The sequence below is a fragment of the Xenopus laevis genome, chromosome 6L, assembly GCF_017654675.1.
Source record: "Xenopus laevis strain J_2021 chromosome 6L, Xenopus_laevis_v10.1, whole genome shotgun sequence".
Classification (NCBI taxonomy): Eukaryota; Metazoa; Chordata; class Amphibia; order Anura; family Pipidae; genus Xenopus; species Xenopus laevis.
The window spans coordinates 128,790,161-128,806,013 of NC_054381.1; the positions used below are offsets into that span (position 1 = coordinate 128,790,161).

The window sequence follows — 15,853 nt, forward strand, 5'->3', positions numbered from 1 at the left end:
GGGAACCCCCCCTTCAACTGCATGTATTACTAAAAATGTTTTTTTTGCCGTAACACACCTGGTATTTAGACCATTATAAACTGTGACCGTAAAACCGCTATTACCTGCCTAGCATCACTTCTCATTCACTCTGCTTATGGCAATTTTTCTCCGACAGCCACTAACATTCCTTAGGGGTCCACACTTATCATTCCAGAGTCTACCCCAAATACAGCATTTGCCATTCCTCTGTACAGAAAGCAGGACAAGGCTGGTGTGCCTATCATTTTGCACTGCGGTGTGCTGCCTCCTAGCAAACGCCACGTGCTCTGTCTCTCTACCTCTGAGCACAATGACAAATGCACATATTGTAAACAGCCGTAAGTAGCAACCACCCACTCAGCAGACACCGCCTTTGTCTAATCCCTGATAAAATGTACCTTTAGTATTTATTTTCAGAGCCAAATATACATCATTAAAAACAACATGCTTGTGCCAGAAAACCCTCAGCATAAAAAGAAGGATAAAGCAAGTGGTGGCAGCAGCCGAAGGAGAATCGTTCATCTAATCTAAACAAACTCCTCCGCAAGGAGCCAGAACTCCCCAGAGCACAGTCTTGCTGAGCACAATAGCTAATGATGCACATCGTGTTCTCCCTGTGTTTGGGTGTACTTATCAGCACTGTGGGATACGACTTGTGCAGTAACAACACTGAATGCGAACATTAAACAAGTGATCAAAAAGCCATCAGTGCTCCTGAAACTGACAATGAGGATGGTGCCGTGGAACTTGGCTAATATTAGCTTTTTGCACTCCCACTCGTCTCAGCGCCCAAAGCCGTTTCTGAAAATAAACTTGTAATAAGCGTTTCGCTTTGCTTATCCTGTGGTACGGCGCGGTGGAAAATGACTGACACCCTGGATTTAAATTATTTGCTTTTTTTGTTGTTCTGCAATTCCTGGATTTTTAAAGGGGCTTTTAACCCAATAAATTAATTGATGTATACTTAATCACGGTGGTGATTTCAATTGACACTACTTTTCTATTTTAGTGGATATAAGCAGCTCTATCTGAGTGTCAGTGACCCTAACAGTATATGCACTTCTTGCATAGTCAGTTAATACTTAGGTTGGCGATTGACTTTCAAAGAGAGCTGTTATGACAAAAGCCTGGTATTAGCAAACTATATGAACTGCAAAATGCTCAAAGAAGCCCCACCTCCAAATCATTTTTTTGGGTTTAGGACCTTTTTAAACTCCCTTCTGGTTGTTCAGGTTTACTTATAGTCTAACAACTAGGTTTTGCACAGAATTCACTATTTTGGATTCGGCAGAACCCACAAAAGATTCGGCCGAATATCGAACCGAATCCTAATTTGCATATTCATCAAGCCTTGAGGCTTGATGAAGGGCTGGTATAGCCCGAAACATTCCCGTGTTTTTTGCACAAATAAAAGTTTAAATCAAGGTTCGGAGTGCTGCTGCAGCAATTATTGTAGTTTGGATCTTCATACTGTACCTAAAGTCTTCGAGAAAATCTTGTTTAAATAAACCCAATAGGCTGGTTTTGCTTCTAATAAGTTTTAATTATATCTGAGTTGGGACCAAGTATAAGGTACTGTTTCATTATTACAGAGAAAAAGGAAATCATTTTTTAAAATTAATTTTTTTTTGGATAAAATAGAGTCTATGGGAGAGAGCCTTTCTGTAATTCGGAGCTTTCTGGATATTGGGTTTCCGGATAACGGATCCCATACCTGTATCTACATAACCGCTTTCATTTTATATTTACTAGATGCTATGTAAGTAGTCCCATGAGAAAGATTAATTTTTCCTCTGAGGTTTCTATGGTTTGTAGCAACAGCAGCAATCCCTAGTGTAGCCTACAATACATAATGGAGCCTGCGGCAAAATAATCTGCAGACTTGAAGAAGGGCATGAGGGTAACTGTAGTGGTTGAGAAGGGACACATATCCAGTTCCTTCAGTATCCAGTATTCTCCCAAAAATCTCATACCATTAAAAATGGTAGCAAAGGTAGAGATGGAGGAAAACTGCACCTCCAGGTGCCATACATGGATGGCTCTAGACTTTTAGGAAGTCTATTAATATTACCTTAACATATAGAGCAATACACTGTTTTATGTTAAAGGAAATATTGGTTGCACAACTGGGGAATGTGAACCCCTAAATCAATCATTAATAGAAGATCAGTAGGCTAGAAAATCTGGTTGGCACATGGTGGAGGTAACGCTATAACCTGTAATCTGCACATGCCCTGAATCTTTTCATATTTTATATTGAACATAAATTTACTATAGACAGAGTGCCAACAAAATGGAGCATGTATGGGGGCTACCAGACTGGCAAAAAATAGGCAGATATCAATTGGGCAGGTATGAACATCCTGTAGATGAGAAGAGCATTGGTGGACAAGGGAAGTTAAACTAAAGTAGCTATAAATGTTGTACATTATGTTTTGTGCTTCTGTACCAGCACAAGGCAGCCAAAACCATTTAGCAGAAAAGTTCTGTGTCTCCAAAGATGCCCCAGTAGCTCCCAATCTTCTCTTTCTACTGATTCACTGCACATGCTCTGTGCTGCTGTCACTTACTGAGCTTAGGGATCGACTCAAAATATACAGTACACACATAATATAAATGTCAGAGTATAAGGCTGATTAGTAATTAATATACGGTAGGTAATTACTACATGGCAGCACAGAAACCAGTGCAACTAGCATCATAATTTAATAATCAGCCCTGTAGCATCATCTTATATTACAGAAAAACCTAATTTCCTGCTTGATAATTTGAGACAACCCCTAAATTTAGCTGCTCAGAGCCCACTGAGCATGTGAGTGTCGCAGACACTTTCCAAATGGTGACCCCCTGTGTCAGGTTTGAAGTCCTGGATCATTGCTGCTATTGAGAAGCTGAAAATTTAGGCTGGTGCAATAAATTCAGTATATAAAACATGGCATTTTTAGCCCAATTAATCTATAGGGGGTTAGTTCTCCTTTAATGCAGTCCTAGTCCAATGGGTCTCCTAAGTCCAACAATTGGCCAGCGCCTGGGTCCAGATAAATGGCCAACCCACCAAATGAGCAGGTCTCTATGTGTGTGGGCAGCTTAATACAAGAGAATTCCCAGTTAGAGAGATGCTTCATATAAACATCGTTGCTTGTTAAATCTTAGCAAGTATTCAGTTTTCTATGGTAATTTGACCAGTGGAGGGCACTATTTCATTGGACTACAATCAGTGTATTTAGGGATGGCCCTGTTTATTCTTCCAATACCCAGATAAAGAACAGACAGAACATTCATAATTAAAAGACACCCCCAAGGAAAGCGATCATAAGATCATGCCTTTAAGTTTCCCTATTATATTATAAAGTCAAATCTTTACTTGAAATATCTGAGAATCTAACCCAAAAAATGTTCTTTTTAAAGAATCCTATAATGTATTTAATACTACACTGTTCTTTATGTTATTCTTTCTGTGTGCTGATTCTCCACTGGCTCTGAAATGAGGAGCCTGCAGCTGTTTCTTTATAAATAATGACTTCTATTCTTGCAGCGTGCTTCCCAATTAGGATCTCACCTTTTCACACTGTTATATTTCACTGTACAAAATTAAAAAAATATATATATACAGCCAGCAATCCAGCTCACTAAAGCCGCCGTGGGGTCGGAGCGCAGGCCCCCGACCTGTAGTTACGAGAGCCAAAAGCCACTGTAAAGAGAAGCTAGCACTCAAGATCTGAGTTTAAAAGGTGCTTCATTTAGCAGAAGCAACTAAAATCCAGTTCATTAAAGGGGCTGTTCACCTTTAAATGAACTTTTAGTATAATTTAGAGAGTGATATTCTGAGACGATTTGCAATTGGCTTTCTTTTTTTATTGTTTGTGGTTTTTGAGTCATTTAACTCTTTATTCAGCAGCTCTCCAGTTTGCAATTTCAGCAATCTGGTTGCTAGGGTCCAAATTAACCTAGCAACAATGCACTGATTTGAATAAGAATCCGGAACAGGAGAGGCCTGAATAGAAAGATGAGAAATAAAAAGTAACAATAACAATACATTTGTAGCCTTACAGAGCATTTGTTTTTAGATGGGGTCAGTGAACCCCTTTTGAAGGCTGGAAAAAGTCAGAAGAATAATTAAACAATTGTAAAAAAAAAAAATAATAGAAACCAATTGAAAAGTTTCTTAAAATTGCCCATTCTATAACATACTCAAAGTTAATTTAAAGGTGAACCACCCTTTAAAGGGAAAGTATGCCTTCACAAAAAAGTATGTTCAAATAGAAGACCACTTTTATAGTTTTACTGTTTCTGTAAAAATGACATTTGCACAATGAATTACTTTCATCTCATGTTGCCTAGCAGCACCTCTGCTACAATTTAGTACAGGTATGGCTCCTGCTATCCAGAATGCATGGGACCTGGGGTTTTCCAGATATAGAATCTTTCTTTGATTTGGATCTCCATACCTTAAGTCTACTAAAAAAAAACATTAATTTAACTCAATAGGATTAATTATATTTTAGCTGGGATCAAGTACAATGTACTGTTTTATTATTACAGAAAAAAAGGAAAAACTTTTTAAACATTTTAATTATTTTATTAAAATAGAGTCTATGGGAGATGGCCTTAGTAATTCGGAGCTTTCTGGATAACGGGTTTCTGGATGACGCATCCCATACCGGTATCAGTTGATACAATGCTCTATAAGCGTCTTCATCCCTGAGAATGTTCCCACAAGCTTTCGTTTTCATTCCGAGCCACTGTTAAACAATACATTGGTCTCTGGTTTTTCCCTGATTCTGCCAAAAAATGTATCAATAAGGGGGTTATTTATCAAAGGTTGAATTTTAGAGCTATGTGAGATTTTTTAAACCTCGAATGAACTCACAACTCGAATGGTTTCTTATTTATGTAAAAACTCAAATGGAAAAAAACTCGAATCAGCGAGTTCGGGGTTAACAACCTGAAAAATAAAATTGATCACGTTTTTGAGCAAAACCCACTGAAAAAAACCCCCAACATTATGAAGGCTATTAACATCTTCAGATGGTTCAAGAGACCTCTGCCATTGACTTTTACATGACCTCAACAGGTTTTAGATGGTGTATTATCGGTTTGGAGGGATTTCTAGGGTCGGAAAATCTCTAAAAATGTGAGGGTTTTTTTAACCCGAAAAATTGATTTTTTTTTTGACTCAAAAATATCCTTGAAAACTCAATTTTTTTTGTGGAAAACACAAAGTGAACCTTAATAAATCTGCCCCTAAATGTTATGCATTTTAACAGTTTAGGAAGCCCATGAAATACGTGGCTTGCACAGCTTGTATGAGAGGGAAGGAAATTAAACAGCTCATTTTTAAATCCTACATTTTAGAATGTAACTGAAAAAGGGTAATCTGTGGTATATTATAAATTACATGACATTTTATATGTTTCATGCCCTTTTAAAGTTAAAAAAGTTAAAAGCAAAAGTGCTCATGGGGTTATTTTCTACATACCTGCCTTTATTTCTATTAAATAAAGAATCACAGGGGCACCTGTGACGCCCAACGGGTTCAATTTCATTAGTCTCCCATAGATTCCATTATAATCAAATAATCCAAATGTTTAAAAAATATTTATTTTTTCTTTGTAAGTACCTTGTACTTGATCCCAATGGAAATATAATTAATCCTTACTGGAAGCAAAACCAGCCTATTGGGTTTATTTCATGTTTACATGATTTTCTAGTAGACTCTAGTAGGGGTGATTTACCTTTAAAGGGGACCCATCACCCAAAAAATTGATTCAAAATCCTATTTTATAACATTAGCCAAACAAAATGAACTTAAATTAGACTATATAAATTATTTGAATCTTGTTTCCTTCAGTCTGGGAATTCATAATTATAACAAGCAGGCAGCAGCCATTTTGTGGACACTGTTATTAAGACAAGTCTTGCATCATCTCAGAATCTTGTTTGTGCATCAGAATGGGGGACCTGATGTCCATCTCCATGCCCTGGTTACACAATTAAATGGTGAAGAGAACTGAGGGAGTGTGGGGAGAGCAGTGACATCTAGGAAGTGCTGAATGGAAAGTGAAAGTAATTGTCTGCCCCGCCTCTATACCTAAGGCATAGAGGAGGGGCAGACAATATTGGATTGACAGCTGAGATTTTTAAATGTGCTTACAACAGGTATGAATGCTTTAATAAAAAATAGAAATTGGATTTCATGTTTAATTTGAAAAATGCTTTTATTATACAGATTTTTGTGTCTGAGTGACAGGTCCACTTTAAGTTAACTTTTAGTAGTACGTTATAGAATGGCTAAGCGACTTTTCAACTGGCCATCGTTTTTCTTTCTTATGGTTTTTGAATTATTTGCTTCCTTCTTCTGACGCTTTCAAGCAGTGATCCCATTTAAAAACAAAACAAATCCTCTGTAAGGCTACACATGTATTGTTATTGCTACTTTTTATTACTCATCTTTCTAGTCAGGCCTCTCCTATTCATACTCCAGACTGTTGTTCAAATCAATGCATGGTTGCTAGGGTAATTTGAACCCTAGCAACCAGCAACCTAGTAAACTGAAAAGCTGCTGGATAAAAAGCTAAATAACTCAAAAACCACAAACTATACAAAATGAAACCGACTGCAAATTCTGTACATCATAGTAAAAGTTAGGTTAAAGTTGAACGACCAATTACAGAAAGATCAGTTATCTGGAAAATCCCAGGTCCCAAGCATTCTGGATAACAGGTCCTATACCTGTACTTATAGCACACATGGGCAACTACACAGGTAAAACGCACCGGCTATGAAATAGTTGCTCACTCATAGTTCAGCAATGTGCATACAGTGAAAGTATTCCATTGCCAGTCTCTATTCATAATATTCTGTGGATGAGAAAGAGACGGCAGAAGAAGAGAGGTACACGTGCCATTGCCCCAAGGCCCAGCAGTCAGGTGGTGTTTATGCAGTGGTGTTTATGCTGTGCTGTACAGGCTATATGCTGCATTAATTAGCCAAAAGCTATTTACGTTGCCTGTGATTTGACACGGCTTGTGTTCCAGGAAGTGACATTAGGAACAGGATATTATGAGGCCAAACATCCCATTTATAGGATTACTAACCATGGGGACAGAACTCATTGCTACAAAATGACTATATATGTGACTTGTGATTTTCCTTAGCAGCAATGTAGCACACAGATATTAGGTATTTTGTGTTACTAGATGTATTCACATAAAACCATTGTGGCCCTCGTGGCTATTGTGCATATGCCTGAGGCCCTGACTTCAGCGGAAGAGATCTGCTCGTCTGGCGATCTTTCACCAATATGCCCACCAACGGCAGTGCTATATTGGAGTAATACAAACATTTGGCTCTAGGGCTGAACGATTGGATTACAACGAGGAACAATGGACTCCGACCTTCGGTTGGTGGAAAAATTAAACTATCCCCATCAATATCGTGGCCAGATATTGATCGGAAAGCCCCCATACACGGCAGATACATTGCAGAATTGGTCTAAAGGACCGATATCGGCAGCTTTATCTGCCCGTGCATGGCCACCTTTAGCTAGGAAAAAAAAAAGGACAGATTGATGAGGACCTTATTCCTTTTATTTCATAAGGACTGTTTGATTCATGGGTTGTGGAGACAAAAACGCTCTCATTCTCTTGCATGACAATCACCTGCCAGAAAGCCTGACTAGCAAGTACACCCACGCTTGTAGGTGACTGTCATACTTGTCAACGAGGGGGGGGGGGCATGTTTTTGTATGATTTACATAGTCAAGAACCAGTTCTCTCTCTTTTTTTTTGACACACAGCTTGGCCAAATATAAATGATTGATAAAGACCAAAGCTTTCCACTTAGAAGAACCATTGGTTAAGGTGATGCTGGCATGGAAGGGGCATGAATGGGGATGAGAGTGCTTACTCCTCTGGGCATGACATCTCTGCATTGCGTATGCACAGCAGACTACTCCTTAAGAAGCATACAGGATTCACTGCCTGTTTCACATAGGGTGGGGGCTGGTTACACTATTAAAAGGTGGGATCTATACACATGTAGGGATTTATACACATGTAGTGTACGTCCACTTATCCCCAGAGAGGCTAAGTTAAGCACTGAGAGTGAATTATAGGCAAAAAAGACTGCCTAGTAATTAGGGATGCAGTGAATCCAGGATTCTGTTCAGGATTAGGCCTTTTTCAGCAGGATTCGGCCGAATCCTTGTGTCTGGCCGAACTGAATCCTAAATTGCATATGTAAGTTAGGGACGGGGAGGAAAATCATGTGAGGTTGGTTCACCTTTAAAGGGGTTAATTACCTTTAAAGTAGCTTTTAGTATGATGTGATATCCTGAGACAATTTGCAATTGGTTTTTATTTTTTATTTTGTGGTTTTTGAGTTATTTAGCTTTTTATTCAGTAGCTCTCCAGCTTGCAGGTTCAGCACTGTTGCCAGGGTCCGAATGACCCTAGCAACCATGCATTGATTTGAATAAGAGACTGGAATATGAATAGGAGAGGGCCTGGCAACAATAACAATAAATGTGAAGCTTTACAGAGCATTAGTTTTAAATGGGGTCAGTGACCCCCACTTGAAAGTTGGAAAGCAGCAGAAGAAGGCAAATAATTCAAAAACTATCAAAAAGAAAAAATGAAGACCAATTGAAAAAATGCTTAGAATCGGCCATTCTATCACATACTAAAAGTTAAATTAAAGGTGAACCACTCCTTTATGGCAGAGACGCAAGCTCAGATTCAGGGAGATTAGTCGCCCAGCGACAAATATCCTCTTCTTCGGGGCGACTAATCTCCCCGAACTGCCTCCCGCCGGCTAGAATATAAATCGATGGCAGAATGGCAATCAGTGCGCTTCATTTTCCGAAGTCGCCTGAAGTTGCCTCACGAGGAAACTTTGGGCGACTTCGGAAAACAAAGCGCATCGATTGCCATCCCACCAGCGGTTTACATTCTAGCCGGTGGGAGGCAGTTCGGGGAGATTAGTCGCCCAAAGAAGAGGAGATTTGTCGCCTTAAATTAACTATTAGAATGTTATAGAATAGCCAATTCTATGAAACTTTTCAATTTGTTTTTTTATTCTTTATTTTTTATAAATTATTTGTCTTCTTCTTTTGACTCTTTCCAGCTTTCAAACAGAGGTCACTGACTCCCATCTAAAAAAAGCCAAATGCTCTGTAAGGCTACAAATGTTTTTTGTTATTGGCCCTCTCCTATTCATATTCCAGTCTCTTATTCACATCAATGCATGATTGCTAGGGTAATATGAACCCTAGCAGCCATATTGCTGAAACAGCAAACAGGGAAGCTGCTGAATAAAAAGCGAAATAACTCAAAAACCAGCAATAATAAAAAATGAAAATCAATTGCAAATCGTCTACGAATATCACTCTCTACATTATACTAAGAGTTAATTTAAAGATGATAAGTCCCTTTAACAACTGTAATATTGTTAGATTAAAACAGATATTTTTAACAATTAAAAAAACAAACATGAAGACAGCAGAATCCTTTCAACAAATGTGTGATTTTGTGAAATAAAAGTTGCCCGCTAACCCAGAATTACAGCTAACCCATACACAAGCCAGCTAATTATACTAAGGCCAGCCAGAGTATCACGGGCCAGATGTTACACAGACATAATTATACAGGCTGAATCTGCATGACCCGTACAGTCAGAGTTGTCAATCTGCATTCCAAATGAGCCAAAGCTACTTAGTGTGTAAATGTATGCCAGCTTCAGCACAGGTGTCACTATGACTTGCCAGTCATTTTAACTACATTGGCTTTATTAGAGGAAAAATGCACAGTGATACAGTACTTAATTGTTTTCAGATGCTGGGTAACTCCCCTGCCCAAATCCAGCCCAAGAATCACAGGAACACAAGCTTCCATCCCAGGCAGTCACTTGCTCAAATCCACACAGAGGATCACAATTCGGACCTGTGTAACGGGTTTTTGGGCTATTTAAGCACAAAAGTGTTAATTTCCAGCTATACGAATAGAACGTGTTCCATTGGACTCTAACACACCAGGCTGGACTACTTGACTACAACATGTCCCTCAGAGACAGCACAGTGGAACTCCGTAAGGTCATAGCCTAACACCTGGATACATACACCCTCAGGATCTCAGCAATGTGACCTGGATCCCCACATGTTGGATCAGGGAACTCGCTAACCCTAATTCCCTATTAGGCTGTGCCCCTATTTACAGGCCAGTCTTGCCTCCTTGCTATCCCCCCTAGTTGGAGCCAAAGGTCTCAACAGAATACCCTTCACAGCAGAGGAACTTGAATTGATCATCTAGCATCAATAAAATTAGAAAGACCAAACCTAGCATATATGAACTATAGATATGGGATCCGTTATCAGGAAACCCATTATCCAGAAAGCACCAAATTATGGAAAGGCCGTCTTCTGTAGACTCCATTTTATCCAAATAATTAGAATTTTTAAAAAGTATTTCCTTTTTCACTGTAATAATAAAATAGTACTTTATATCCAAACTAAGATATAATTCGTCCTTATTGGAAGCAAAACCAGCCTATTGGGTTTATTTCATGTTAACATGATTTTCTAGTAGACTTAAGGTATGAATTATGGAAAGATCCATCATCCAGAAAACCCCAGGACCTGAGCATTCTGGATAACAGGTCCCGTACCTGTATTAACCCTTGAACCAGCCACCAGATCAAAAAGAGCCCTGTGTAATGCAAAGACCATTGATAGACCAGAGTGGTCCTTGACTGAGAAAATTCCTGTCAATCCATATGTCATAGATTACAAAGGATATCAACTGGCAATGGCAAATCTTTTGGACCAGAGATGGGACATGTATCTGCTAGACAACTTTAAAAAAAGGCAGGATTGGCAGGTAATATCTACATGTGTTAACAACTTCCTACCCTTGAAAGAAGATCTGGCTGCATGCCCAACCAAGAGTTGAAGAAAAAAACGTTATGATATTAATTGGAAAAATTAACAATATCCATACCATTAGAACAATGGCACCTGTAGCAATTGCAGGCGTTTTGTCTATGGACCAAAAGTTTCAAACGTTTCCAGACAGAGAATCGGTACCCATAGGCTGCACTGTGACAGTAGAGTCCTGACTATGGCTATTAGCACCTGGGTCTGTACCCATTGGCTGCACTGTGACAGTAGGGTGCTGATTATAACTATTAGCAACTGAATATGTGCCCATAGGCTGCACTGTGACAGTAGGGTGCTGATTATGACTATTAGCACCTGAATATGTGCCCATAGGCTGCACTGTGACAGTAGGGTGCTGATTATGACTATTAGCACCTGAGTATGTGCCCATAGACTGCACTGTGACAGTAGGGTGCTGATTATGACTATTAGTACCTGAGTATGTGCCCATAGGCTGCACTGTGACAGTAGGGTGCTGATTATGGTTATTAGCACCTGAGTATGTGCCCATAGGCTGCACTGAGATAGTAGGGTGCTGATTATAACTATTAGTACCTGAATATGTGCCCATAGGCTGCACTGTGACAGTAGGGTGCTGATTATAGATATTATCACCTGAGTACGTGCCCATAGGCTGCGCTGTGACAGTAGGGTGCTGATTATAGATATTAGCACCTGGGTACCCATAGCTCCACTGCTAGTATAGTGCTGACTATGGCTCTTAGCACATCACTGGCCCTGCGTCGAGTACTGTGATTTATGTGCCATACTGTACAGTTAACAAGGTCCTTTCCCCATAACATTATCCTTACATTAAAAAACAATTAGAAGACACAAGAGAGTGCACTACATTTGCTCTATTCTGTATCAGACAAAGGTACCTGTAGGCTACAGCATGAAGGCTGTGCAAGTGATACAGTGAAGGCACACATTAACCAATAGGAGCAGAAGATCTCAAAGCTATCTTACTCAATGACACATAACAGCCCGCCCCCTCTGATGTTGTTCACAACAAATCTCAAAACTCCCATCTTGAATAGAAATGGACACCCTGAGAGTTGTAGTTCTGTATCATAGCTGTTCGTACCTGTAGTGCTCATGCCCACACACGTCACTGGTTAACAGTATCTTTTACATAAGATGCCCAAGTCCAAGCTGGGACCCTTAGTCAGGGGTCAGACAGCTCATATAAGGCAGGGGGCCAAGCACATTACCCCACTGATAGACTGACAGACTCAGGGCCACAGCTAAACCTCAAGGGGGCCCAGGGCAATGCAGAAAGACTGGGGTCCCAATCTGAGTGGGAGGAGGCAATGGAGCTTCCCTTGTGGGATGTACAACTTGCCCCCATCCACTTGCCTTTGGATAGTTGCTGATCGGGATTAAGAGTTGCACTAGAGACAGCTGCACGTATATCTCCAAAGTGGTCCCCTCTGCCCTGCTCTGAATCCACTGACTGACTGACAGGCTGCATGAAGGGAAGACACAGCTCGTGTCAGTCCCACAACACAGTACTATAGTACTATACACTCGCGGTCATGTGACAGTCGAACACACACACACACACACACACACGAGGAGTGTCGCACACTGAGCTCCAGTACGTAACAGTCAGAGCGAAGGACAGGTCGGCGGTGCTACACAGTGTCACTCACACACACAGTCACAGCCGCCGCCCCTCCATGTGGCCCTGCCCCCAACCCCTGACAACAGCCTGGGACCGTTAGAGATCTATATCCCGCCACAAGCACAGAGCAAGCAGCCACTGCTACACTGCACACTAGCAGGGCTCTGGCTGTCAGCTTACCAGTCAGTATAGAGCAGTCTCCTCCCCAGCCGGGAGCTCCAGAGCTTTCATCAGATCCATAGCCGCCATGTTCCCTCACAGAGAAGCAGAGTCAGGCTTGTTTATCCCGGGATCCTCCTCCTCCTACCAACCAAACACCCTTGAATAACTGGATTCCCCCCTCCTCCATCTCATGGGAGGCCACCTCCTCCTCCTCCCCTAAGCACCACCACATCCTCTGCATGACCGCCCACTGCCAGCAACAGTTCCTCCCGGCAGCCAGTGCTGGCCACTCTCACATATGTTTCTCACAACAACACCCATCTAAACTATAAAAGGGTACAGTTAAACTGCAGAACACTGGAGAAATGACCACAGTTCCCAGGAGCTTGCTTTCACTGTGCTGGTACCCACCCTCAATCCCCAAGAGATGCCACAGAACTCTCCTGACTGCTGGTACCCACCCTCAATCCCCAAGATATGCCACAGAACTCTCACTGTGCTGGTACCCACCCTCAATCCCCAAGAGATGCCACAGAACTCTCCTCACTGTGCTGGTACCCACCTTCAATCCCCAGAGATGTCACAGAACTCTCCTCACTGTGCTGGTACCCACCCTCAATCCCCAAGAGATGCCACAGAACTCTCCTCACTGTGCTGGTACCCACCCTCAATCCCCAGAGATGTCACAGAACTCTCCTCACTGTGCTGGTACCCACCTTCAATCCCCAGAGATGTCACAGAACTCTCCTCACTGTGCTGGTACCCACCCTCAATCCCCAGAGATGTCACAGAACTCTCCTCACTGTGCTGGTACCCACCCTCAATCCCCAGAGATGTCACAGAACTCTCCTCACTGTGCTGGTACCCACCCTCAATCCCCAGAGATGTCACAGAACTCTCCTCACTGTGCTGGTACCCACCCTCAATCCCCAAGAGATGCCACAGAACTCTCCTCACTGTGCTGGTACCCACCTTCAATCCCCAGAGATGTCACAGAACTCTCCTCACTGTGCTGGTACCCACCCTCAATCCCCAAGAGATGCCACAGAACTCTCCTCACTGTGCTGGTACCCACCCTCAATCCCCAGAGATGTCACAGAACTCTCCTCACTGTGCTGGTACCCACCTTCAATCCCCAGAGATGTCACAGAACTCTCCTCACTGTGCTGGTACCCACCCTCAATCCCCAGAGATGTCACAGAACTCTCCTCACTGTGCTGGTACCCACCCTCAATCCCCAGAGATGTCACAGAACTCTCCTCGCTGTGCTGGTACCCACCCTCAATCCCCAAGAGATGCCACGGAACTCTCCTCACTGTGCTGGTACCCACCCTCAATCCCCAAGAGATGCCACAGAACTCTCCTCACTGTGCTGGTACCCACCTTCAATCCCCAGAGATGTCACAGAACTCTCCTCACTGTGCTGGTACCCACCCTCAATCCCCAAGAGATGCCACAGAACTCTCCTCACTGTGCTGGTACCCACCCTCAATCCCCAGAGATGTCACAGAACTCTCCTCACTGTGCTGGTACCCACCTTCAATCCCCAGAGATGTCACAGAACTCTCCTCACTGTGCTGGTACCCACCCTCAATCCCCAGAGATGTCACAGAACTATCCTCACTGTGCTGGTACCCACCCTCAATCCCCAGAGATGTCACCGAACTCTCCTCACTGTGCTGGTACCCACCTTCAATCCCCAGAGATGTCACAGAACTCTCCTCACTGTGCTGGTACCCACCCTCAATCCCCAGAGATGTCACAGAACTCTCCTCACTGTGCTGGTACCCACCCTCAATCCCCAGAGATGTCACAGAACTCTCCTCACTGTGCTGGTACCCACCCTCAATCCCCAGAGATGTCACAGAACTCTCCTCACTGTGCTGGTACCCACCTTCAATCCCCAGAGATGTCACAGAACTCTCCTCACTGTGCTGGTACCCACCCTCAATCCCCAGAGATGTCACAGAACTCTCCTCACTGTGCTGGTACCCACGCTCAATCCCCAAGAGATGCCACAGAACTCTCCTCACTGTGCTGGTACCCACCCTCAATCCCCAGAGATGTCACAGAACTCTCCTCACTGTGCTGGTACCCACCTTCAATCCCCAGAGATGTCACAGAACTCTCCTCACTGTGCTGGTACCCACCCTCAATCCCCAAGAGATGCCACAGAACTCTCCTCACTGTGCTGGTACCCACCCTCAATCCCCAGAGATGTCACAGAACTCTCCTCACTGTGCTGGTACCCACCCTCAATCCCCAAGAGATGCCACAGAACTCTCCTCACTGTGCTGGTACTCAGCCTCCAGTCACAGTACTGTATTGCTACTCAGTCTCATGTGATGGTACAATACATTTATAATTGTGCTGGTATGGTGCCAAAGCCTCAAGTGTGATGGTACAATTCTGTTCTAACTATATTGGTACCTAGTCTTAAGTGGCATGATGGCACAATACTGTTAGGACTGTGCGGTTACCCAGCTTTAATTGATGGCACAGCATTGTTCTAACTGTACTGGTACTCAGACTTAAAGGAGAACTAAAGCTTAACTAAAGAAGTAGCTAGAAATGTTGTACATTATTTTTTGTGCTTCTGTATCAGCCCAAGGCAACCACAGCCCTTTAACAGGGAATATCTGTGCCCCATGAACCGCCCATCACTGCATATGTGGTCTGTTTGGAGGAAGCATGTACATAGCCTGTCATTGACCTACACTGTGTAACTCTCATTTTCTATATGACAGTACAGGTATGGATCTTATTATCCATAATGCTTGCTTGTTAACTGGGGTGTTTCAGAGTTGATTGTTTAAATAGAACACCACTATTTTAGAGATTTCTTCATAGTAATATCCTGGATAATAGATCAAATTCCAATAGTTTTGTATTGTACCTTTTTCTTTAGTAGTAAATAAATGTCAATAAAGAAGCTTCCTATCCAAAACTTCCACAACCCTTAAGAAGCCGCAATAAAAAAACTACATTCCTTGTAAAATCAAAATACCAGCAATACTTGAAGGTACAGTGATAAAAAAGTCATGATATCTGTCTCCTGGCGTCACAAGCATTATATAACATACCTTATATTACATGATTCCGCCATTCTG

General features: G+C 42.1%; 2 protein-coding genes across 3 annotated transcripts in view; one reads left to right on the top strand and one right to left on the bottom strand.

Annotated features, from left to right (window-relative positions):
• Positions 1 to 13,006, bottom strand: part of ncoa2.L (nuclear receptor coactivator 2 L homeolog) — a 150,245-nt gene extending 137,239 nt beyond the window's left edge. For both annotated transcript variants that reach the window (XM_018266173.2, XM_018266171.2), the window contains exon 1: positions 12,762 to 13,006. The gene's annotated coding sequence lies outside the window, so the exon portion shown is untranslated. The remainder of the gene's footprint in view (positions 1 to 12,761) is intronic.
• A 164-nt stretch (positions 13,007 to 13,170) lies between these two features.
• On the top strand, positions 13,171 to 15,108 carry LOC121394496 (DNA-directed RNA polymerase II subunit RPB1-like). Its single transcript, XM_041565659.1, has one exon. It carries the CDS (start codon positions 13,171 to 13,173, stop codon positions 15,106 to 15,108), a length of 1,938 nt encoding a protein of 645 aa, XP_041421593.1.
• Positions 15,109 to 15,853: the final 745 nt, after the last annotated feature.